Source organism: Chlorocebus sabaeus, chromosome 23 (genome assembly GCF_047675955.1).
Source record: "Chlorocebus sabaeus isolate Y175 chromosome 23, mChlSab1.0.hap1, whole genome shotgun sequence".
NCBI lineage: Eukaryota > Metazoa > Chordata > Mammalia > Primates > Cercopithecidae > Chlorocebus > Chlorocebus sabaeus.
This window is the reverse complement of record NC_132926.1, coordinates 9,976,182-10,002,100: the sequence shown is the minus strand read 5'-3', so window position 1 is coordinate 10,002,100 and position 25,919 is coordinate 9,976,182. Positions and strand designations below refer to the sequence as shown.

General features: G+C 48.2%; 1 protein-coding gene across 1 annotated transcript in view; it reads right to left on the bottom strand.

Annotated features, from left to right (window-relative positions):
• The window catches only part of SH3PXD2B (SH3 and PX domains 2B), a 118,416-nt gene extending 109,556 nt beyond the window's left edge, over positions 1-8,860 (bottom strand). The window contains exon 1 of the mRNA XM_008015302.3: positions 8,615-8,860. Coding sequence (XP_008013493.3) covers positions 8,615-8,689 — 75 coding nt within the window. The 5' untranslated portion in view covers positions 8,690-8,860. The remainder of the gene's footprint in view (positions 1-8,614) is intronic.
• Between the last annotated feature and the right edge of the window lie 17,059 nt (positions 8,861-25,919).

The window sequence follows — 25,919 nt, the reverse complement described above, 5'->3', positions numbered from 1 at the left end:
TGAACTGGGCATCCTGCATTTTCATTTGCTAACTCTGGCCACCCTCAGTCCTGGCACAGCCTGAGACTGGGCTGCAGAAGCAGGCAGGTGAGCTCTGCTCACAGCCCCTCCTCCCTTTACCACCTGAAGAAGACCCTGGGCTGAGAGTCATGCCCGCTTGCAGGTGTGCATCTGGGCCAGCAAACAAGGGAGGAGAAAGTCCTGCAGTTTGGAGAATGAGGCAGAGGCCGATGGCTTGTGGCGGAGCTCAGCTCTGCAGGTTTCTGCAAGGCAGAGTCCTGAGCAGGCAGCCACATGAGCCCTGCCCCTGGCCCACAGCTGGAGGCACTGAGCCTCCTGAGTCTGTCATGTCAGCTGGTTCCCATGTCATGTCAGTGGGCAAAGGATGCCAGCTCCACCCAGGGGCCAGTTGACCCTCCCGACAAGGGCTCTAGGATAGGCACCACAGAGCCTCGGCTTCTGGGCATTACCCAGGCCAGCAGCACCCCTCCTCAGGCGCTCTGCATAAAAGCTCATTGGATCTCCCCAACAAAGCCCCCTACTACCCGGAGAAGGCTCAGGGCCAACAGCGAGTGAATGACAGAACCAAGTTAGAACCCAGGCCCTGCCTGCAGAAGCCACAGGGCCTTCTCAATAAACCTGTCTTCTCTTTTGGCCACGTGTGGGTGCTCACAACTCACTGGTTGAACCCACCAGACTAACAGGCTGCTCGGGGGCAGCGGCTCCTTTCCTGCAGCTGCGGGGACCCACAGCTGGCTTCATCGCCGAGGGAAAGGGGAAAACTGAGTCATGCAAAGCAAGACTGCTCTCCTGACGTTCCCTCTACCACAGCTCTTTCTCCGAGGAAAAAAGGATGCACAATTTGTAAGCAGGACGTGAGTGTCACGGCGGGAATGGCACGGTCCCTCTAGCCTTCCTTGTTTGGCAGTGAGATAACTGGGCTGCTTGCCGACTTGCCTGCACCTCCGGTGGGAGGCAAGAGGATGCATGAAACGCGCAGGGAAGTGGGCTGTAGGGCACACCTCTAACCTGGATGACGTTTCTGGTGCCCTGTGACCTTAGGGTACAGACCATGCCGGATCTGCAGAACTTGAGCCTACAATTCTTCCCAGCCCTATTTGGCTGCAAGCACGATGGGGAAGGGCCTGGAATTGCTGAGCAAGGAGCATTTTAACTAGGAAAGCATCTGCCCAGGCCTTCCCTCGTGGTATTTTAAACTCATCGCTTTCTGTTTCTCTAGCTCACGGACTGGAAAGCCACATCCAGAGACCTCCCTCTGCGGCAGGAGTGGGAAAGAGCCTCTGAGGCTGGTGCCTGCCTCAGGAGGACAGGAGAACCCTTTGGGACGGGATGGGGCAACAGGATGTGCGGATCTGGCTGGAGCTGCCCCTGCTTGGCACAGCTTCTTTTTAAAAATGAGCATTTGCTGTTTTTTTATTTTTACTAAAAACAAGAATATGTGTTCATTGCAGAACATTTGGAAAACAGAAAAGCACAGACAAGCAGAAAAAAAAAAAAAGGAATGATATTTTATCAGCTGTATTTCTGAGCTTACACAGACTCCTATTTTCATCCTTCGTTTGTAATCGGGTGAAAATCAGCCTGAGCGTGCTATTTTGCAAACCAGCTTTAGCTATTTAATATTCTGGTGATAGAAGATGGAACACAGTTTTACCATCTTGATGGTGTTCTAGCTCATGGATATAGCACATTTTATCTTGTTCTTTACTGATGCACTTTTAAGTGGCTACCAGCCTTTTACGATCATAAATGACACTAGGTTTGTACACTCCTAATATAGTTTACCGTTGTCAAACCTCAGTTAGATGCTAGGCCCCTTTAATTCTCACATCAGCCCTATGAAATTGGAACTATTTTTATCCCCATTTTATAGATGAGGAAACTGAGGCACAGAGGCTTGTCTGAGGTCACACAGTTGGTAGGTGGCAGAGCAGGGATTTGAACCCAAGCTGTCTGATGTACTTCTCAGCCCACTAGAGGCACAGAATGGCACTGATTCAAAGTCTGAACTAAAGTGACATTTAAATACTTTGAAGATATGACTGCTCCATCTCTTTTGACCCTGAGACAGCTGCAGCAGCACAGAGTGCACCAGAGCAGGCTGGGGCTCCTCCCATTGAGGATGACCAGCGAGGTGAGCCGAGGGGCCGGTGCATTGCACCTATGGGGTGGGGGATGGCATGGGGGAGCATGGTTGATCAGGTTCCTAGCAGAGCATCCCAGAAAGACAGCATCAACCCAGAAATGCCCTTTGCTTGCCACTCACTTGGCATACATAGCTTGCCTGTGTGACAAGCACCTACTTTTTCCCAATCAAAAGAAAGCAATAGTCATTAAAGAAAAACCTACCCAAGGGGCCTAAAGAGGGCCCTACCTCTTGTGACAGACACAGTAGAGGACAAGAACTCCCCTGTGCAGTAGGTAGGAATGGCTCTGCCTTGCTCCTGGGGGCCTATCCCAGCAGCAGCACGGGGCCAGCCTGGGGCAGGCACTCCCCAAAATGCCTCTTGAATGAAAAGACCATGAAAACCGCATAGTATGTCTTCCGGGCAGCAGGCAGGAAAGTGGTGCAGAAATTTAGATCATGACTATTATTATCATCAATAGCACTTTTCGTGACTACCATTTATTGAGTACCTTTATTTTATTTTTGCCAACAGTCTCCCTTTGTCACCCAGGCTGGCGTGAAGTGGCGCGATCTCGGCTCACTGCAACCTCCGCCTCCCAGGTTCAAGTGATATATTGAGTGCCCTTTACACCCATGAGGCTCAACATTGTGAGCTAGGCACTATGACTATTCCCATTTCACAGATCCTCACCTAGTGCAAGGTAACCCTGCTCAGGAGTGCTTGAAGAGAATTCAAAGTCAGGTCTTTTCATCACGAAGGTAATGGTGGGTTGGAAAGACATGTGCTAGCAGTTTTATTCTTCCTACCAGCAGGGCTCCTGGAGTACAGATTCCGTGCATACATCACCAAAAGCCTGCACAATCGTCTCAGAAGGAAGTCACTGCCCCTATTTTACAAATGTAAAAACTAAGGGGGGCATTCAGCCAGTTGTCCAAGGCCATGCAGAACTTGAACCCAGATGTTTATCTCTAACACCCGAGTTCTTTCTACTCAACTTTGCTGCGCTACCCTGTGTGTTCCCACAAAACGGGTGCCAGGGATAGGAGGAGAGGGAGGAAACTGGGGGCTGGAGAAGAGAATGCAGCTAATTTGGGCAGCAGATCCACGGTTTGTTCTAGACCATTGGGCTCACCTGCCGGAGGCCCCTTAAGGGACTGAGAATGCCAGCAATGCCTACTAAGGGCCCGATCTACTCTTCCAAACTCAGCTGGCTCAGCACAGTGACCCCCAGGCTTCCGGAGCCCGGCAAATCGAGGAGGGAGGTTTCGGGGCTGACAGCACAGAGCCTGCAGAGCCATCACTTCAGGGGCACAGTCTACCCAGAGCTTCCTGGAGTGAGAATGACTAAGGGCTGGCAGTGGCTTGCACTTCTTCAGTCGGGGCTGAATCAATGGTGAGATCAGAGAAGGGCCTGGGATGGCCCCAGTATCTCAGATAAGGGGAAACCGGGGCCCAGAAGCCTAAGTGACCCATCCAAGGTCAGTCAGCTCCGTGGTGGGATCACAGGGTCCCCTGTGTCTCTCCCAGACACAAGGGCATCTAGCCCAATTCCCATGCAGCCACTCCTTGCTGTGTGACCTCAGGCACACGCTTCCACCTCTCTGAATCTGCAGACTCCTCAAGGGGAAAACAAAAAACTAATGTAATTACCTGAAGGATTAGTATCCCAAATGTGTAAATAAATCCCACCAATCAATAAAAGACAAATAACCCAATATATTAAAAAAGAGGCAAAGGATAAAAACTGGTAATTCACAGAAGAGAAAATGCAAATAGCTGATAAAGGTATGAAAAGCTGTTTAACCTCGCTGGTGTGAACAAGCACCACTTTTGCACCTATTGGATTGGCAAAGACTGAAAAGTCTGATGATAATGGAGTGTTAGCAAGAACAGAGAGCAAAGGGAACCCAGGGGATGTAAATGCAAAGTTGAAAACGCACAAACGCCAAGACCCAGCAATTCTACTTTGGGTCCCTGTGCAAGGAGGTAGCTGTAAGAAAGTCAACTGCTGGAAACATCCTAACAGTTCCCAGGGCGAGCCTGAAAAAACAGGGGCATATTCATCAATGCCATAGTAAACGACAGTTAAAACGAACCGGAGCTACCTGGATCGACACAGATCTCAAAAGTATAATGCTTATTTATAGTTTTAAAATACTGACGACGATACAAGATTTTAGGGAATGTTAAAAAGGAAAAAACATTAAAAGGTCCATGGGCTGGGGCGGGACGGGGATTGATGGCAAATGGGTGTGGGGGATTTTTCTGGGGATGATGGAAATGTTATAATACTGGATTGTGGTGATGGTTGCACAGCTCTGCAAATTTACTTTAAAAATAAGTGAATTGCACACTTACAATGGGTGAATTTTATGGTATGTAAATTATACCTCAAGAGAGCTGTTAAAGAAAATATCCTATCTATTAGTCTATTATGTACAACTGCATGGGAATGATCAACGTCAAACGCAGGATAGTGGTTTTACGCGGGGGGTGCAGCATCCGGGAGGGCGTAGCGGGGGTTTTGCATCTGCGATGCTTTATTTCTTGAAAATAAAAATAAAAAGTTTTGAAACAAATATGGCAAAATATAGAGATGTGAAGACTTGGAAGGTATATAGATATAGATAGCTATTTTATTCTATGTATCTATATATGGGCAGAATATTATATTACTATATCGAAAATGTACCTATGTAAAAGGGACCCAGTGCCCTGCTCGGGTTACTGAGGACACTTTGACCACTGTTATTCACTGCCATAAATACTCCGACCATCCTGCTCCTCTTAACATGTAAAGCTCTTGAGACAGAGCAGCCCAGCATCTCCAGGCCCCTGCTGGCGAGACACTAATGCTTCGGTACATCCCTCGCCAGTGCGGGAAATGGGGTGATCCAAATAAAACTCACACATCCTACCTGGAGCTCTTCTTCCTCCCCTCAAGCTGAAGACAAGCTAGCTAGGGAGGGTCTCCCGGGATGTCACCCTCAAAAGCCCCTCTCCATTCATCCCCAAGCCCTCGGGCTCTAGGGCAGGAAAGATGCTGGCAGAGAAAAGCAGCAGCTTCCCTATTCTTCATCTCCCTGCTTCCAACAGAGGGCGGTGGCTCCAGGGAAACCCTCTACAAACAATATCATGGATCATGGTCATCAACCTCTCAGGATCTCAGAGGCACCAGGCGCTTCTGGCCCTGCATTCTCCGGACCTGGCCTGTGGCTCTGCCCCTGGGCCCATGGATGATGTCTCTGCCTGCGGGTGACTGAGGCTGGGGCTGGAGACGATGCCATTCCGATCATGGAGAAGGCACCATTGCAGAGGGAGCAGGTGGCCCGGCCCTGATGGGCAGCCCTGAACTCTGGGTGCAGTTCTCCAATGACATCTACGGCACCTGTGACCCTGTCCCTCACAGGCAAGTGAGTGACAAGCAAGTGGTGGCCGAGATGGCTGCAAATGGGGAGAGGGGTAGTGGGAAATGAGGGGGTGCGGTGAAGAGGACTCTCAAAAACTGACTTGATATTCCATGATGCAGTGGCTGGGGTGGGATGTGTGCGGTGCTGCCTCCAGGAGGACATGCAGCAATCAATGCCTGGAGGCCTTCTGGGTGTCACAATTGGGAAGGGGGATGACTAGCTGGGTAGAAGCCAGGGATACTGCTAAACATCCTACAATCCACAGGACAGCCCTATAACAAAGAATGATCCAGCCCCAAATGTCAAAACTGTGGAGGTTGAGAAACTCTGCCCTGGAGGGATGTAGCAGTATTTACACAGACGGTAGAGCTCAGAGAGGCAAACCAACCAGTCCAAGGTCACACAGCAGAACAGTTTAACTCCCCAGCTGATGCTGTCTCTCCAGGGTGGCTTCAGAAAGAGGGATACCAAATGGGAGTCAAATTCCTGGCCCTCCAATAGCTGCCTTCATGCCTGCTCTTTCCAGATTGTGTGAGGGGTTGGGGTGGAGCGTGGGAGCAGCTGTGGTCACCCACCACAGGGATCTGTTTCTAATGGGTTCGGCCCCCTGCCATCAGGGCAGTAAATGTTCTCTGTTCCTGTGGATGACTCAGGCTTCAGTTCAGCCCATTGCCCCTCCTCATCTGATAAACCCAGAAGGCTGGGCTAGAAGGGAGAGGGCCCCTTGAATCACATGAGTGACTAAATCCACATGCAGAAAAACAAGTTCTTGATGAATCCCCCCCCATCATGTGACTTTGGCATGTTCCCAATCAGTGACAAGATTCCTCGGGACAGGCAGGCAGGAAGCTAACCTTTAGGGCACTCCACCCCTGCCTGTCATGTGGCTGCTTCCCCTAGGAAATGGACACCACCATCTCCCCATTACACAGATGAAAAAACTGAGGCTGAGGAGACACAGCTGCAAGCTGGGAGGCCAAGATCTGAACCCCAATCTATGTTTTAACATAGAAACTTGTCTCGGGGGCCCCCAAAAAGTGGCTGAATGCTTCAAAAGATAGTTCTCGAAGTGCAAAACCTTCAAAAAACTGGCAAGGATGGAGCTGACAGAGCGGAGAATGAAAAGCTTCCAGGTTTTCACTAATGATATGAGAGATTTCCCAGTTTTTCAGAGGACTTTGCTCAGAGAAACTATGGGGGTACCAGATCTGGGAAGTGGTGTGGTCCTTTTGGGGTCCGGTGGGCCTGGATCTACAACCCTGCTTGGCTCTTGACTGTGACCTTAGGCGTGGGACCTCACCTTGCTGAGCCCTGGTTTCCTCATCTGTCAAATGGGCTTAAGGCCCTCTGCCTGATATGGGCATGATAGGAGAGGCCAGAAGAGGGCGCGTGGACAAGGATGGCCAGGCCTCGGTGGCGGTATCTATTCTCGTTTTGCCAGCTCACAGACCTGGTGGGAGGTGGCATGGAGAATTCCAGACTTCCTCCAGTTGCCATGTTGGTGAAAACTGTCTTCATGCCAAAGAGGCAAACTCAGTTACATGCTAACAGGCTCAAACAAGAAACCAAGATTTGGCAGCATATGAAAACAGTTAACAAAAAATAAAAAAAGGAAGAAAAAAAAGACAATTTAGCTCAGCTCTGGAATCAAGGGAACTTCACTCTATATAAAGATGCCACAGGTCCAGGAAATAGCTTCCCACCGCCTGGCTAAGGGCTGAATAACTGGCTGCCCAGCCAATAACAATACAGACTCACACAGCACACCCCTTCTTGTGGAGAGCGCGGAGTGGGTTCCCGGCTATCTCCTTTCAGAATTTCATAGGCTATTCATGGAAGGCACGTAGATCTACTTTGTAAGAATTAGTTCTTACAAAAAAAAAAAAAAAAAAAAAAAAAAGATCTGAAGACGACTTCCAGGGAGGCCAAGGAGCTTAATTTAGCCAGCCAACGCCCTTTTCTATTCATTGTTCTATACTTCTTTGTTAGGATTTTTTCCCTCCCTCTTACTCTTTTTCCCTTCCTGGTTAACTTCTCTGTAGCCAGGCTCCGCCACTGCCCACTTCTCACCGCCAGAGACACTATAGCCCCCTTCCCTGCCGTAATGAGGCCCTCCCCAAGGCCTTAAGTGGGCCCATCACCCCACATTCCCTTTATCTCCACCTAGAAGCTGCGAGGTGGTCCCAGGGCCTCCTGAATCTGCAGACGTGTCCCCTAGGTTGCTGCGGAAGCCACTTTCCACCTGCAGGTCACCGTCAGCCCAGGCACCCCTGCTAGAGGGAGGGAAGCCCGAATGCAGCTCTGTGTTCCAGGACCTGCAACCTCTGAGCCTCAGCCTTCCTATCTGCAAAACGACGCTACTGTCCCATTTTCTCAAGTCCTTGCCAGCTCCAAACAAGATTCCCATGTTCTAGAGGGAGATGCCAGGAGAAAACTTTCGTACATTTTAAGACAGAAGTTACTGGAGAGAGGGGGCAGTGGATGTTTTTAACCCTTTCAAGGTGCAGCCACTCAAATGATCCATTCCCAGAGATCTCCATTGCCCAGGCCGGCTCTTGCCAAAGAACCGAGTCAAACTCGGCCATCCCTAGAGGGGCTACCTGTGGCTGGGGACTGCGGGTCTGCGCGCCTCTGCACAAGGAGGGGCAGGGCGGGCGGCCTGAGAACAGACGCTTGTCTCTCTCCCGCTTTCCGTCTCTGCCCCTCACCGGCTGGGGCCAGACTTCTCCACAGATGAGCAGCACGGGAGTGGGGGGGACACGGAGGAGACAGAAAGGGGTAGAGGAGCCGCAGGGAGGCAAGCAGGGGAGCGAGGCGGGAGGAAGGGATGGAGGGGGAGAACGGGGCAAAAGCGGGGAGGGGAGGAGAGGGGATGGGGGGAGGGAGGGAGGAGGAGTCGGGAGGGACCCGGGCAGCGCCGCGGCAGGGCCGAGGGGAGAGCAGGGGAGGAGGGGACGGGAAGCGCCGGAGGCAGAAGTTTTCCGAGCCGGGGGCCCTCGGTCGCCCCCGATGGGGCGCGGGCTCAAGGGGGCGTGGAGGCCGCGCCGCACTCACATAATGCTTGTTGGGCACCCGCCGCTTCTGCACGTCCAGCACCTTCACCTCCACGATGCTGCGCCGCGGCGGCATGGCCGCCCCTCTGCCCGCAGCGGGCCGAGCGCGGGTGCTGGGGACGCGGGGTGCGGGGAGCGCGGGGGGCGCGCCGCCGCGGGCCGGGAACCTGGAGCCGAGCGCGATCGCAGCAGGGGCCGAGCACGAGCCGCCGCCGCCACCGCCGCCGCCCTTTGCTCGGCGCGCACTTCAGCCGGGCCCGGCCGCCGCCGCCCGCCCCCGGCCCGCCCCCCGCACCGCCCCCCAGCGCTGCCGGCCCGCCCCCCTTAAAGGGCCCGGCCCCGACCCCCGCCCCCCGCGCGCGGACCCCGCCGGCCGCGTCCGGCCCCCGCCCTGCCTTTGTCCGGGTGCCGAGCCACCGCGCCTGGGGAGGGGGCTGGCCTGACCCCGCCGCCCGTTCACTGATTGACGTGTGGATTCATTCCCGCACTCTCGCTCCGGCAGCCGCGGTCCACCGCCAGATTGGAGAGCTGGACTCCCGAGTTCGAATCCCGGCTTTGCCGCTTTTCCACTCTGCCGTTGGCAAGTTGGTTAACCTCTCTGGGCTGGGTCTCTTCATCTATAATATGAGCCTAGCAGTACAAACATTGTGTTTGTCTTTTTGTGTCTGGCTTATTTCACTCGGCATGATGTCCTCAAGGCTCATCCATGTTGTAGCATGTGTCAGTAGTACTGCCTGCCAGCCGGTGCTGCACCCAGGATTAAGTGCATGTGAAGCCATTCTGCAGTGCAGTCCATGGTATGAGTGCTGGCATTCCTAAACCCACTCCAAGCCCTGGTGATTCAGGAGGAGCAAGAGGCCAGTGACCAGGTTCCCCCAGTCTCAGTCTGGGACATGGGGAGTGAGGGAGAGAAAAACTGCAACGAATGCACATACGTGCAATCAATTGCGATGCAAGCAACAAAAGAGGATAAAAGGGTGGTGACTATGTGTGAGGGGCACCTGGGTGCTTGTTAGCAAGGCCATCAATTGCCAGTTGTAGAGCATTTACTGCTCGCCAGGCCCCATGGCCCCTGCTTTTCCGAAATGCTGTCTTTGCATCCTCAGGCAGACTCTAGGAGGAAAAGGTATTTTTACAGAAGACACGGCAGAGGGCAGCCTCCAGACATTTGGACATTTCCAATAAGGCCTTAGGACCCTCTGACTTGGCAACTGTATTTCAGAAGACTGTGCCTTACAGGAATTATATCAGTGAGGGTCCCGGCAGTGAGGGTCCAGAATCAGGGAGCTGCTGGATGGAGCCCGTCACTGCCTGGCTCTAGATGGATCTCACACGTTGAAGCAACTGTGGCTAGGGTAGCTCCTCGTTTCTTCATCTAGTGCCTTCTAGCACTGGCTGGGCACTGAGTCACTTTCAGGAGTTGTTGGCTGAATGAATGGATAAGTGAATATATAATGCATGGATGGGAGGTTTAGGCCCCTGGCTAGTATTTTCACAGCCAGTAAGTGGGGGCTCTTTTCAACCGACCGTACGACTCTGTTCCATGCCACGACAGAGCTCCTTCCCACCCCGGTCTGGGATCAGCCTTTGGAAGAGGGTGGGCTTATCCAGGGGAGGACGGCTCTCAGCCACCCTGGCCAGGCCACGTGGATGATTCGGGCTGATTCACTTTGGATCCGCCCCTCCATTTGCTCCTCTGACTTCCTTGCCAGACTTTACCATCCTGCTCTGGCCCCAGAGGCTGGCCTGTGTGGATTTCACTGACAGCTCTATGTCCTGGTCTTCCTGTTTGGCTTGGCCAGTGGGAGGGCCTGGCAGGAGATTGAGGGCAAGAGAAGAGAGGGAGGTCTGGCTGTTTAATCCCCAAGCCCCTCCTCCACGATTGTTTTTACCAAAGGTGCCCTTTCTCACGTGGTCTCTCTCAGGGTTCCTGAAGCCACTTTTCTGCTCAGGACGGTGACAGTCTTGCTGTTGTAAGCCCTGGGTACTATGTCATCCTCGGTGCTCCCTTAGCCCCACCCACACCTGAATACATTGATCCTTTACTAAACTATCTTCATGGACCCAGCTTGAGGGTGGCATCTGTTCGGTGCCAGGACCCTCACTGATATAATTCGTGTAAGGCACATTCTTCTGAAGTACAGTTCCTAAGTCAGAGGGTCTTAAGGCCTCACTTCCAAAGAAGTGAAGGTCTGCTTTTCTGTCCCTGCTACATCATCCATTGCCTTATTAGGAGCAAAGCCTTCCTAATAAGGCATAAGCTAGAGGCCATCTCTGAATCAGCCAGCTTCCTGGGTTTTTCCAGAGAGGCAAAGAGACCTGCCACCAGCCACACCATGAATGGCAGAGGTGGGTTCTCCTGGGTGTGTCCATCTCTTCTGTCGTGGCAGGCCTGGTCTGGGGAAGACAAAGATCCCCCCACAACCACCTGCAGCAGAAGATGCTATCCCTGCATCTTTCCATATCTTTCCTTTGTCTTACTTTTTTATTGTAGTAAAAAATACATAGCATAAAATTTAACATTTCAACCATTTTTAAAGCATACAGTTGAGTGGCATTAAGTACACACACATTGTTGTGCAACCATCACCACTATCCCTCTCCCGAACTGGCTTGTTTTCTTAAACTGGAGCTCTGTCCCTATTAAACACTGAGTCTCCCCCTCCCCCCCACCTCCTCCAGGCCTTGGCAGCCTTCATGCTACTTTCCATCTCTATGAGTTTGACTACGCTAGGTACTTCACATGAGTGGAATCACACAGTGTTTGTCTTTTTGTGTCTGGCTTATGTCACTTGGCATAATGTCCTCAAGGCTCATCCATATTGTAGCATGTGTCAGAATTTCCTTCCTTTTTATGGCTGAATAATATTCCATTATATATATATAGCACTTTTGCTTTATCCATTCATCTGTCAACAGTCACTTGGGTGGTTTTCATCTTTTGGCTATTCTGAATAATGCTGCTGTTCATTTATACCAATGAACATTGGTATAAGAATATCTGTTCAAGTCCCTGGTGTCAATTATTTTGTGCATATACCTAGAAATGGAATTGCTGGATCATACAGTAATTCTATTTTTAATTTTTTTTGAGGAACCCCTAAACTGTCTTCCACAGGGGCTGTGGCATTTTGCATTCCCTCAGCAATACACAAAGGTTCCAATTTCTCTACATCCTTGCCAACACTTGTTATTATCTGTTTTGTTTGTTTGTTTTGTTTGAGACAGAGTCTTGCTCTGTCTCCCAGGCTGGAGTGCAGTGACACAATCTCAGCTCACTGCAACCCCTGCCTCTCGGGTTCAAGCAGTTCTCCTGTTTCAGCCTCCCAAGTAGCTGGAACTAGAGGTGCCCACCATGCTTGGCTAATTTTTGTATTTTTAGTAGAGATGGGGCTTCACCATGTTAGCCAGGCTGGTCTTGAACTCCTGACCTCAGGTGATCCACCTGCCTCAGCCTTCCAAAGTGCTGGAATTACAGGCATGAGCCACTGCCCCTAGCCTTGTTTTGTTTTTTAAGAGACAGGATCTCATTCTGTCACCCAGGCTGGAGTGCAGTGATTTGATTATGGCTCACTGCAGCCTCGATCTCCTTGGCTCAAGGGATCCTCTGCCTCAGCCTCCCTGGTAACTGGGACTATAGGCACCTGCCACCACATCTGGCTAATTTGAAAAATTTCCTTTTGTAGAGACAGAATCTTACTATGTTGACCAGGCTGATTTTGGACTCCTGGCCTCAAGCGATGTTCCTGCACTGGCCTCCCAAAGTGCTAGGATTACAGGCATGAGCCACTGTGTCTGGCCTGTTTTTATTTCTTTATTCATTCATTTGTTTTTGATAATAACCATTCTAATGGATGTGAAATGGAATCTCATTGTGGTTTCGATTTGTATTTCTCTAATGATGACTGATGTTCAGCATCTTTTCATGTGCTTGTTGGCCATTTGTTTATCTTCTTTGGAGAAGTGTCTATTCAAGTCCTTTATGCATTTTTAAATTGCATTATTGGTTTTTTTCTTCTTGCCTTTCTGTATCACCCATTTACCTCCTAGACAACTTGGGCTTTTCTGAGTGGCCACCATAGTTTTTGGAGAACTGAATTGTGGGCTGGTGATGCAGTTTAGCCTGGCTGTTCAGACTGGAAAGATCCATTTAGGCTCTGCTTGGGAGAACTGAAGATTATCTGCTGATAAAAATCTCAACCCAGATGGTCACTACAATTCACTGGAACTGGACTAGTTCCTTGTCACAAACACAAAACACTTCTGCAAATTCAAGTTCATCGGGGAGCCCAAACCTGAGGGAGAACTCAAATGCAAGAGAAATCCCACTTGGAATTCAAATCCCAAAAATGGGTCATCACCCCAGTAATATTTCTTGAGGTTTGCTGATGGGCCTCTTCCTGGGATATGGTGCTTTATATACATGATCTGAATGATCATAACAGCCCTGCAAGTTGGATGCCATCCTTTTCAGTTGCCGGTGGGAAACAGACTCTGAGTGAAGTGAAAGAGTCTAAGGCCCCAAAGCTGGTCCGGAGCAGACGTCTGGAGCCTGCCTGACTCCAGGCTTTGTGTTCAGCTGGGAATCGGTACAGCACTTGCTCGGCCACTTGCCAGGTGTGTGATCTTGGGCAGGCCGCTTGACTTCTCTGTGCCCCATCTTTTTATCTGGAAGATGGAGATAAGACTTGTAGGCGTGTTCTGGCATTTAAATTAGATCATATGTTGAAAGCCCCATGTGTTTTTTATTATTTTGCTGTGGGCCAAACTGACAGCTAAACATCTCCCTTTAACCTGTATCTTTATCCATTTCGATGGATATCTTTATCCATCCAAATCCCAAAGCTGATTTTAATTCTAGGGCTGCCCTGCACCACATTCACTCTTTTCTCATCTGGAGCCTCTTTATAGCCCCTGGCTGTGTGTCCAGGTTCACCTCCCACCAGTCACCTCCCTTTCTCCATGTCCCAAAAGTAGACATAACTTGTCATCTCTAGAAGAAAATAGATTCTGCTTTTTCCCACTATCAGAGGCGTGTGAACCAGAGCGACTCCATCTTGAATAGGGACTGGGTAAAATAAGGCTGAAACCTACTGGGCTGCATTCCCAGGAAGTTAAGGCATTCTTAGTCACAGGATGAGATAGGAGGTCAGAACAAGACACAGGTCACAAAGACCTTGCTGATGAAACAGAATGTGGTAAAGAAGTCGGCCAGAACCCACCAAAACCAAGGTGGCAAAGAAAGAGATCTCTGGTTGTCCTCACTACTCATTATACATTAGTTATAATCTATTAGCATGCTAAGAGACATTCCCACCAGCGCCATGACAGTTTACAAATGCCATGACAACGTCCAGAAGTTACTCTATATAGTCTAAAAAGGGGAGGGACCCTCAGTTCCAGAAATCCCTGTCCCTTTCCTGGAAAACTCATGAATAATCCAGTTTAGCACATGATCAAGAAATAACTATAGGTATGCTTAGACTCGAGCATCCCATGCCACTGCTCTGCCTATGGAGTAGCCATTCTTTATTCCTTTACTGTCTTAATTAACTTGCTTTCACTTTACTCTGTGGACTTGCCCCAAATTATTTTTTGCATGAGGTCCAAGAACCCTCCCTTGAGGTCTTAATCGGGACCCTTTCCGGTAACATCACCGACATGCCTTGGTGTAAGCCGCTCATTTCCCCACCTTGTCTACTGGTGAAATCTCATTCAGCCTTCAAAGTCCATACTGAATGTCACTGACATCACTTCCTCTAGGAAGCCCTGACTCCCAGATGGGTAATTGTCTTCCCCCCTGGCTGCCACTGTGCTTTGTCCCAGCTGTCATTCAGAGCTGTGATTTTCTTTTTTCTTTTTTTTGAAATGGAGTCTCGCTCTGTCGCCCAGGCTGGAGTGCAGTGGCTGAATCTCAGCTCACTGCAAGCTCCGCCTCCCAGGTTCCCGCCATTCTCCTGCCTCAGCCTCCCGAGTAGCTGGGACTACAGGCGCCCACCACCTCGCCCGGCTAGTTTTTTGTATTTTTTAGTAGAGACGGGGTTTCACCGTGTTAGCCAGGATGATCTCGATCTCCTGACCTCGTGATCCACCCGTCTCGGCCTCCCAAAGTGCTGGGATTACAGATGTGAGCCACCGCGCCCGGCCGTGATTGTTTTCTTAATATCCAACTCTTTTGCCAGACTCCAAGCTCCAAGTAGCTGGAATGGCCTTATTTGTCTCAAATTTCCCCCCTTTGGCACAGAATTAGCAAAGAGAGGCCCCAAAGAGATGCTGTGGGCTGAATGAACTTCTCTCCATCTCATGAACTCTAACCTAAATCCTCAGGGACATTAATTGAACCTCCAGGGCTGGGCTTGCTGTTGCCCCTGCCCATTCCCCAGACCTCTCCACGCCATTTCCCTGTTTCACACTGTTCTGGGAGCACTGGCACTTCCCCTGATTGAGGTGTGGAGTGTAGAGGGTAGAAAAGGAGGTAAATTTTCCACTTTAGCTGACTTCATTCCTCTAAATTTCTGTTCTAGAAGTGCATTTTGCAGGCTCGAGAGCTGCAGACCATAGAAAATCAATGCTGGAGTCAACAGACCGCAGAATTCCACATGGCAGTTTATTTGTGATCAGGGCCACACGTTCAAGGGGCATTGAGTCCGTCGACCTGAATCAGCTTCTGCTCTTTTTGTGATTTCGGTGTCTGCCTGGCTGGCAGGCTGCACTTCTCCTGAATCCTAAGTCCCCAGGACAGATAGCCAGGCCCCGGGAGCTGAGGTCTGCGCCTTCTTTTCCTTTCTCCATCCACAGCCTCTGGGAAGAAGCTAGGCTTGGAAAGTGATTCCCTCCGTGACTGCTGTCTGATTGGCTGGCGTTACAGGGTGGTGATAACTAATGTGGCTACGCTTTCTAATGTTCAGTGGCCTGACACATGTGGTCCAGTGAAATAGACCACAGGCTATAAGAAAGCAGACCTTATGGCAAAATTCCACGTGCCCAGGTTGCAGGGCAGAGCCTTGGGGGTTGGGAGGAAGTTGAGTGATGTGATGGCTCAGGGACAGGGGGAAGGAGACCCCAGCTGCCTTCATTCTATCTTCTCCTTCTTTCCTGGCTGCCAATTGTATCTTCCTAAAGCGAAGCTCTGTGGATCCTCCCCTGCTCAGAAACCCTCACTTGGCTCCTACCACTCACACTTGTTCATGAGCTTTAGGTTGGCATTCAAGGTTTCCATGACCTGGTTCCTTCAGTACTCCTGTCATGTGTACCTACTTTGCATTTATAAATTGTGCATCTTGGCTGGACGCGGTGGCTCACGCCTGTAATCCCAGCACTTTGGGAGGCTGAGGTGGGTGGATCACGAGGTCAGGAGATCGAGACCATCCTGGCTAACACAGTGAAATCCCGCCTCTACTAAAAATACAAAAAATTAACCGGGCGTGGTGGCGGGCGCCTATAGTCCCAGCTACTCTGGAGGCTGAGGCAGGAGAATCGCTTGAACCTGGGAGGCAGAGGTTGCAGTGAGCTGAGATTGCACCACTGTACTCCACCCTGGGCGACAGAGCGAGACTCTGTATCAAAAAAAAAAAAAAAAAAAAAAAAAAAAAATGCATCTCTCTCTCTTTTCCCCACTTTGCAAAGGGATGTGTGTTGTAATATAGCTTTTCTTGTGCATGAACCAATTTTTGTCTATAGCACCACATAGTTTATATCAGTGTCTGTATCTAATATGCCCGCAGTGTGCATAGTATTTTTTCCATTCCAGTGAGAAAATTGAAGCTTAGAGAAGTTGCCTATGGTTGTAACACAGGAAAATTGTGGAGCTGGGATTTGAACTCAGATCTGTCTGGCTGCTTGACTTATGTTCTTTCCATTGAGGCAAGATTTCCCTCGAGGACAGGGGCGGGTGTCTGCTCTCCTCCATGATGTAGGTGGGAGTGGATACAAAACTGGGAAGACACCAGCCCCTGTCCTTTCTAAGCTGTTCTCCATCACTAGCCAGATGGGTCTTTCGAAAAGGCAAGTCATATCATATCCCCACCCCCACCCCACCTTTGCTTAGAATGCTCCAGTGACTTCCCATTGCTCTTAGAACAAAGAGAAAGTCCTCATCACAGCTTCCAAGGCCCAACAGGAACTAGCCTCTCGCGACCTGTCGACCTCATAACATCCTGCTCCTTGGCACGCTCTCCTGTAACCACTCTGACCTTCTCTCCATTCTTTTTTTTTTTTTTTTTTCTTTGAGATGGAGTATCGCTCTATTGCCCAGGCATGACCTCGGCTCACTGCAATCTTCGCCTTCCAGGTTCAAGCAATTCTCCTGCTTCAGCCTCCCGAGCTGGGACTATAGGCACCCGCCACCATGCCCGGCTAATTTTTGTATTTTCAGTAGAGATGGGGTTTCGCCATGTTGGCCAGGCTGGCCTCGAACTTCTAACCTCAAGTGATTCATCTGCCTTGGTCTCCCAAAGTGCTGGGATTACAGGCATGAGCCACCACGCCCGGCTGTTCTCTCTATTCTTAAAACACACATCTCTTTGCACATGCTGTTCTCTCCTCCTGGAATGCATTTACCCCAACCCTCTATCTTTCAAGCTTTCCTTTAAATGTCAGCTCTTCTGAGGCCTTCCCTGAAGTAGTTCCCTGCCCCTCCACACACACCGTGTATTTCCTTCACAGCATTTATTGCTGTTGTCATCCTTTTCTTGTTTCTCTCCCAACTGGAACTCCCCTTGAGGGCAGTCCGGTCTGTCTCATTAGTTTTTATTACCCAATGCCAGCACAGTGCCAGCAGGCTCTTAGTAAATAGTTGTTGAATACCTGGATGGGTGTCTTTTCCACAAGAAGGGCAGGGACCCTTCTATCCCACAGTATCTGGCCCCTGGTATGCTCAGCAAATCTTTGTTGAATGGATGGATGGGTGAATGAATGGATGGATGGGTGAATGAATGAATGAGAAAATCATGAATGGATGTGTGCACGTATGAAAGATCATGTTGATCACAAAAGAGTTTTGGCTTATGTTTCATGTCAATGGGCACATACTCCAGTAGTCTCTGAGGCGTCCAAGCCTGGTGACTCTCATCTTGTTCACAGAAGCCTGGAGATACCTGCAGAAAGACTAAGGGTGCTTAAAAGATGGAGGTTACCTACCTTTGAGCTGCTTGAATGCATTTCCTTATTCAGACACAAGGTGGCAGCCTGCCATGGCCGCCAAGGCACAAGGAGCAACAATTGATGTTTAATAATTGCTCCCCAGTGCTTCCTATGACCCGCATTCCCTGGGGAATCTAACTGCTTTGTTACCCCATGAGTTTGTTCCATTGTCTATAAAGGTTGTGGTTCAGCCTTTCCTACTCAGAGAAAGTGCTTCGGAACATGATCCAAAGGTGCAGTTAATGCGTTCGCCAGGTCAGCAAGTCTTTACAGAGAGCCTGACGCGTGCCAGGCAGTGTGCTGTGTGAGGTGCTTGGGATACACCAGTGAACTAAACGGGTGAAGACTCATTTTCTTGTGGCACTCACATTCTAACAGGGAAGTCAGGCAATAAGCAATAAATATCATCCATAAGGAAATTGAACAGCCTGTTAGAAGGTGATGAACACGATACTGCTATGAACGCAACAAACACAACGCAGGGATAACGGGTACGGGGCTGCTGGGGTGGAGAGAATAGGAGGCAGCTTAAAATAGGGTAGAAGGTCTTCAGGGAAAGTGACACTTGAGTAAAGACCAGAAAGAGGTGAGGGAGTGAGCCGTGCAGGCGCCTGGGGGAAGAACCTTCCAGAAAGCGGGATCAGTCAGTGCAGAGGCCCAAGTATGGGAATGTGGCTGGAAGGTCTGAGGAAGAAAAAGGAGGTCAGTGTGGCTGAAGTGGAGTGAGAAGAGGGAAGAGAAGCAGGACATACGGGGACAGAGAGGCACCAGGGCACGTGGAGCTTTGCAGGGATCGTGGGAATGCTGGCTTTGACTCTGAGGGAATTGGAGGGAGAGGAGCCGGATGACCTAACTTCTGTTTTGGAGAGCTTGCTCCATCTAGAAGGATAGATACCAGCTCTCCTGGGGATGGGCCTGGATCTCAGTCTTCCACCCCCTGCCACTCTGAGTGGGTCCTGTGACTCGCTTGGCCATTGAAATGTGAAGAGAAGCAAACTGCTTCCCCTCCAGGCAGGAGGACCCAGTGGGCAACTTTGCCTCTATTCTGTGCCTGGCAGTGCTCCAGATGACGTCAGTCTGGGTCTTGGAGGGACAATGAGGAACAAAGCCCCCCTGCGGACATGTGCCGAATGTGTGAGCAAAAGCTTTGTTGGCTCAGTGACTGGGCTTTTGATATTATTTTTTACTGCAGCCTAGCCGATCCTATCCTGATTGCTAGAGGCAAGCACAGAAGGGGGCAGCCTTCTAGGAGGTTACTGCAATGGTCCAGATGAGAGATGATGGCTCAGACCAGGTGTTAACAGTGGAGATGCTGAGATGGGGCTGCATTCTAGATATGGCGAATTTTACCTTGTTGGGTGCTGGATATTTTTATAGTCATATAAATATTCTCGAGCTTTGTTCTGGAATGCAGTAAAGCTATTTGGAAATGGCTTGATTCTTTCGGATCTTCCCTTTGTATTTTGTTAGGCAATATGAGAGCTGCATTTAATCTAAGGTCAACTTTTCCCCACTACTGAGGCAAGATCCTTCTTAGAAATCTGACTGATGCCCTGTGAGTTATGAGTTATGACCTTCCCATTCTTGCCATAGGAGAGAAGCACTATTCCCGATCATGTGCGAGCTTTTTGAGCATTTGGCTGTAACCTTTAAAGGTGGTTCTTTCCCTGGCATGGAGTCCTTTCCTTGGATGCATGTGCTGATAAACGTTCAGCTGGAGTGCCCTTTGAAGGGCATCCTCTGGGGGTCTCTGGAGTTCTCCCTGTGAATCTTTCTCCTCCCCAACACTGTGCTCTGAAAACTCTTGTTGCTTTGACTTTTCCTAAACTCCCAGCCTCTTCTCTATAACTCAGGGAGGCTGCCCAGGTTTCCCCATCCTGTGCTGTGGTTGAGCAACCATAGGGCTGCCCTCATTTGTTTCTTGTCCTTCAGAGTCATTGACCTTTATTTTCTGAAGTCTAATGTCTTGACTACTATTGTTTGATCTATTTTGTCTCAGTTTTTAGTTACTTCGGAAGGCAGGGTAAATCTAGACTCTGTTATTCCATTTTGGCTGGAAGCCTTGTATTATTTTTGTTACTGAAGCCATGCAAAAGATTGCCCATCATTCACCAAGCTGTGCAACTGGAGGCAGGAGAAATTGTCAAATCTCTTGTCATGGATAAAATAAATTTCAAAGCAACAAGAGACTAATGTGACTGACTGGTAGCCTGTTTTTCTTCTTTCACGGAACATGAAATGATGCTGTCTCTTATAATTAATGGCATGCTGAAGTTGATAAAATACACTGTTTCCCAGTTTTTCTGAGAATTCTAACTTCTGGAATTCTATAGGTCTGTTTCTAATGTCTATTGTTTCTGCTGATTCTAATTCATTTTGTCTCATCTTCTTCTATCTTTTTTTTTCTGGATACTTTATTGAAAAAGCATTTATTGAACTAGTTTGAGGCCTAACGACGTTATCTTCCCTCAGAGAGGGTTTTGGGACCCTGTGGCCTAAGTTCCAGGCTTGATGCTGTAAAACCAAACCACAGCCTATTTCATGGCTGGCTTCTTTCTGATTTGCCCTTATTTCCAGAAGGCAGCCTGCCAGAGTCCCAGCCCAAAAGGTGGAGGCGGTTTACTAAGATCTCAGCCCTTGACAGTCCCTAATTCTACATTGTGCCCGCCTAGTACTTTGAGGCTGACAAGAGGGCGATTCAGCCTCTCAACTGGTCAGATTGACGATTGCCTCCAGTGTAAAACTGTTTCTGACTTCTTCAGTCACCAATTACGGTTCCTTGTGTGGGGACACAAATGTGACTTTTTTTGATGATTTGGGGACATTAAAAAATATCTTCCAGCCTTTTTACTTATTTTACTATATAACCTACCATTAGCATCATATATGCATTTTTATTTATTTGCTTATTTATTTTAGTTTTTAGAAACAGGTTCTCACTCTGTCACCCAGGCTGGTTTCAAACTCTTGGCCTCAAGTGATCCTCCTGCCTTGTCCTCCCAAAGTGTTGGGATTACAGACATGAGCCACTGCACCCAGCCTTATTTGCTTATTTAAACAGATACTATGCACTTACCCTGTGCCTAGGCACTCTACATATAACCACTCAATCCTCACAACAGGGCTATCAGGTAGGTACTATTTTTTTTTTTCCCATTTTGCAGAGAAAGAAATGAAGTACAGAGAGGTTCAATGACTCACGAAAGCTGGTAAGTGGCAGAACCAGGATTTGAACCAAAGCAGTCTGCAGAGTTCACACACTTATGTCCCTGGCTATTTATAAACTTATGTTCACAAGCTGTGATAGGTGCTGTGAAGGTGTAGGAGCACAGTCCGGCCTGCTGGCTGCTTTGAGAAGGTCATATTTAAGTGGAGAACTGATGGATAAGTGTGACTGACTTACTCATGGGATTAGGTGGCAGTTCAAGGGAACAGCATGTGCAAAGGTCCCGAGGTGGCCATTCAAGGAATGGTGAGAAGGCCTCAGAGGAGGAGCATGCTGTAAGATAAGGCAGGGATGTAGTGGAGGTGGGCTCTATTCAGTGTTTTGGATTTTATTGGAAGGTCCCTAAGAAGACTTTAGAGGTTTTTTTTTTTTTTGAGACAGTCTCGCTTTGTCACCCAGGCTGGAGTGCAGTGGCATGATCTCGGCTCACTGCAATCTCCACCCCCCCGGGTTCAAGCGATTCTCCTGTCTCAGCCTCCTGAGTATCTGGAATTACAGGCATGCACCACCACTCCTGGCTAACTTTTTGTATTTTCAGTAGAGACAGGGTTTCGCCATGTTGCCCAGGCTGGTCTCAAACTCCTGAGCGCAAGCAATCCAACGTCCTCGGCCTCCCGAAGTGCATGAGGCACTGCGCATGGCCGACTTTAGAGGATTTTTAAGAGAGGAGTGATGGTCAGATAAATAGGCCCACGCTGTGTATGCTTAGGCCTTAAAGCAGAATTAAATCCCTGGGGTAAAAGAGGTTTGTGACTCTTAGTTCACCGTCACCCCAGGTCACACCAGAGAAAGCTGAAGATCACGGAGGTGAGGATTTCTTTGAAGAGAGTTTTTGGGGTGATACATTTCTCTTTCTCTTCTCTTGGTTCTCTCCCTCCCTCTTACAGATCAAAAAGGGAGTGGCCTTCAAGACATTGCTTGTAGAAAGTAGGGGGTCAGCCAGCAGGGAAACTGACACTTTCTTCATTGCCCTCCAACCCACCCCACCTTTGTTGAGTTACAGACCCTGGAGGGCTCCAGTAGCATGGATGCTCATTGCGTGGGAGAGGGGAATTGGGCGTGGGAGCGGAGCCGGAGTCACTGGAATCTGCCTGTGCTCTGGAAAACACTGAGGGCCACGGTGGGCTGGAGCCACCCAGGAGGGCACAGCCAAGTGAGAGGACTCAGAAGACAGTGGCCTCACTTCCAGAATCTGGCCAGGCAAAGGTGCTAGCAGTTCCTTTGGGTCCAGTGCATGCTGGGAACATGGCTGGGCTGGAGTCACCTGGAAGCACATGGCCGGAAGACAAGTGCCCTCCAAGGGGGGCCTGTTGGAAAGAGGCCAAGAAGTGGACCTTCAGAGCAGGATATAAAGGGAAGCATAAAGAGACAGATGCCAGGGAGTGGGTAGGAAAGGGCCTTAGTAGGGGACGGAGTCTGGAAGGCCTTACAAAGCTTCGGGGAGAAAGAGCTACAGATCTTCCAGGTACCTGACGGTGGCTTTGAAGACAGTGGTGGGAGTCAAATCCTGCTTGTCCCCTAATGAGTCTCTGCTTCTTCCATATTCAGGTACAGGCAGCCAGCTCAGGTCAGAGTAAAAAGTAAGGTGGGTGCAGCCAGATGTCACTCTCTTTTTCCTTGGAGTAAGTTTCCATAGCTTGCTGTCTTCTACTTCTGCTCACTTCCGTGCAAGAGGGAAGGTCTTTGTGAAATTTCTGCTCAGTATCCCCAGATTTCTAACTACTTCTTCAGTCTCATTTTCCATTAGAATCTTTCAGTTCAAGAATACTGAAATATCTTTAGAGTCTGGTAAGTTTTGTACCTATTTAAGAAACTGCCAACTGTTTTCCAGAAGGGCTGCATCATTTTCCATTCTCACTAGCAATGTATGAGAAATCAAATTTCTCTCCATCCTCACCAGTATTTGATATTGCCACTATTTTTAATTTAGCTGTTCTCATAGGTGTGTGGTGATATTCCATTGTGTGGCTCTAACACCGTGAATGTTTAGTCACTCAGAAGTTGATGGCCATTTGGGTTGTTTTCACCTTTTGGCAATTATGAATAGTGCCACTATGAATATTTGTGTCTAAGTCTTGGTTTGAATACCTATTTTCAATTCTTTACGAGTGGAATTGTTGAGTCACGTGATCATTCATTAATTAACGTATTGAGGAACCGTCAAATAGTTTTCCACAGTGGATGTATCATGTAACAGTTCCACCAGCAATGTACGAGGGTTCCAATTTCTCCATTTCCTTGCAAACACATACTGTTTTTCTTTTTGATATGGCCATCCTGATGGGTATGAAGTGGTATTTCAGTGTGGTTTTAATTTGCATTTCTCTAATGACTAACGATGTTGAGCATCTTTTCATGTACTTGCTGGCCATTTATATGTCTTCTTTGGAGAAGGGTTTATTCGGGTCCTTTGCCCATTTTTGAATTGAGTTATTTGTCTTCTCAGTATTGAGTGTAAGAGTTCTTTTGTATTCTAGTTACAAGTCTCTTAGCAGATTCTGATTTGCAAATATTTTCTCACATACTGTAGGTTGTTTTTTCACTTTCTTGATAGTGTCCTATGAAGCATGAAAGTCTTCAGTTTTGATGAAGCCTACTTTATCGACTTTCTCTCTTGTTGCTGCTTTTGGTGTTTTATCTAAGAATCCATTGCCAAATTCAAGATCATAAAAACTTATTTCTGTGTTTTCTTCTAAGAGTTTTATAGTTTTACTCCTTATACGTAGGCATTTGATTCATCTTGAATTAATATTTTGTATGCGGTATGAGGTCAGAGTCCAGTGTCATTCTTTTACATGTGGTTATCCAGTTGTCTCAGCCCCATGTGTTGAAAAGAATATCTATAGTGTTTTTGAGTGTATAACTTCATATAGCTGCTTTTAGTGGTTGCTCTAGGCATTATATATTCAAAGCTTATCAAAGTCTACTGGTGGTAACATTTTATCAGTTCAAATGAAGTACAGAAACATTATCTCCTTTTATGTCCCCTCTCCTCCCCTGCTTATAATAGCCTTAAATATTTCCTCTTCATACATTGAGAATCATATTAGACAGTGTTATGTTTGTTTCACAGTCAAACATAATTCAGAAAACTCAAAAAAAGAAGGAAAGTCTATCTTATTTACACATATAGTTGCTGTTTCCATGCTTTTTTTTTTTTTTTTTTTTTTTTTTGAGATGGAATCTCACTCTGTCGCTCAGGCTGGAGTGCAGTGGTGTGATCTCGGCTCACTGCAAACTCCGCCTCCTGGGTTCATGCCATTCTCCTGCCTCAGCCTCCCGAGTAGCTGGGAATACAGGTGCCCGTCACTGCGCCCGGCTAATTTTTTTTGTACTTTTAGTAGAGACGGGGTTTCACCCTGTTAGCCAGGATGGTCTAGATCTCCTGACCTCATGATCCGCCCGCCTCGGCCTCCCAAAGTGCTGGGATTACAGGTGTGAGCCACCGTGCCCGGCTTCCATGCTTTTTTTTTTTTAAATTCCTGATGTTCCAATATTCTATCTTTTGTCATTTCCTGTGTTTGGAAAACTTCTTTTAGCCATTCTCTTAGGGTAGGTCTGCTGTTGACAAATTCTGGTATTCCTTCATCTGAGAATGTCTTGATTTCTCCTTCATTCCTGAAGGATTTTTTTTTCTTTTCTGGATCTACAATTCTAGGTTGGCAGTTTTAGCATCTGAAAAATATTTTGCCACTTCTTTCTGGTCTCCATGGTATCTGATGATAAATGAGTTGTCATTTGAATTCCCTCCCGCCCCCCGTTGGCAATGTGTTACTTCTCTTTGGCTTTGTCTTTAGCTTTCAGAAAGTTGACCATGTGTGTCTTCTCGTGGATTTCTTTGGATTGATCCTATTTGGGGTTTTCTCAACTTCTTAAATCTGTAGACTTTTTTTTTTTTTTTTTTTTTTTTTGCGCAAAGCTGAAACATTTTCAAATCCTTTTTCAGTGCCGCCTTCTTCATCCTTTCCTTTCCTTTTCTTTCTCTTTTCCCTCCAGAACTCCAATGACATGAGTGTTAGATCTTCTGTTACAGTTGTACGTGTACCTGAGGCTCTGTGCATTTTTTTCCCAATTTATTTCTCTCTGCTGTTCAGGTTGGGTCATTTCTTTTGTTCTCTCATCAAGTTTACTAATCCTTCCCTTTGTCATATCCATTCTGGTGTTGAGATATCCATTGGGTTCTTAATTTTGGTTATTGTATTTTTTTGGTTCCTAAATTTCTTCTTGGTTCTTTATATATTCACATTTTTTGCTGAGACTTTCTATTTTATGCTTGATTTTAAGTGTGTTCTTGTTTGTTGAAGCATTTTTAGGATTTCTGCTTTAAAATCCCTGTCAGATAATTTGAACATCTGTGTCATCTTGATGTTGATATCTGTTGATTGTCTTTTCTCATTTTATTTAAGATCTTCCTGGTTCTTGGTATGATAAGTGATTTTGATTTTTTTTTCTTCTCCTTTTTGACAGAGCCTCACTCTGTCGCCCAGGCTGGAGTGCAGTGATGCAACCTTGGCTTGTTGCAACCTCCACCTCCCAGGTTCAAGTGATTCCCCTGCCTCAGCCTCCTGAATAGCTGGGAGGGACAACAGTCATGCGCCACCATGCCTGACTAATTTTTTTTTTTTTTAATTTTTAGTAGATATGGGATTTCACTATGTTGGCCAGGCTGGTCTCGAACTCCTGACCTCAAGTGATTCACCTGCCTTGGCCTCCCAAAGTGCTGGGATTACAGGTGTGAGCCACTGTGCCCGGCCTGATAAGTGATTTTTGATTGAAACTTGGCCATTTTGGGTATCATAAGACTCTGGATCTTATTTAAATCGTAGGTTTTAGCAGGGATTTTCTGATGTTGTTGTAGAGGATGTAGGGGCCTCTTCCTCGTTATTGCCAAGTGAGGGTGGAAGTCCAGGTTTCCCACTTGGCTTATGTTTACGCCTGA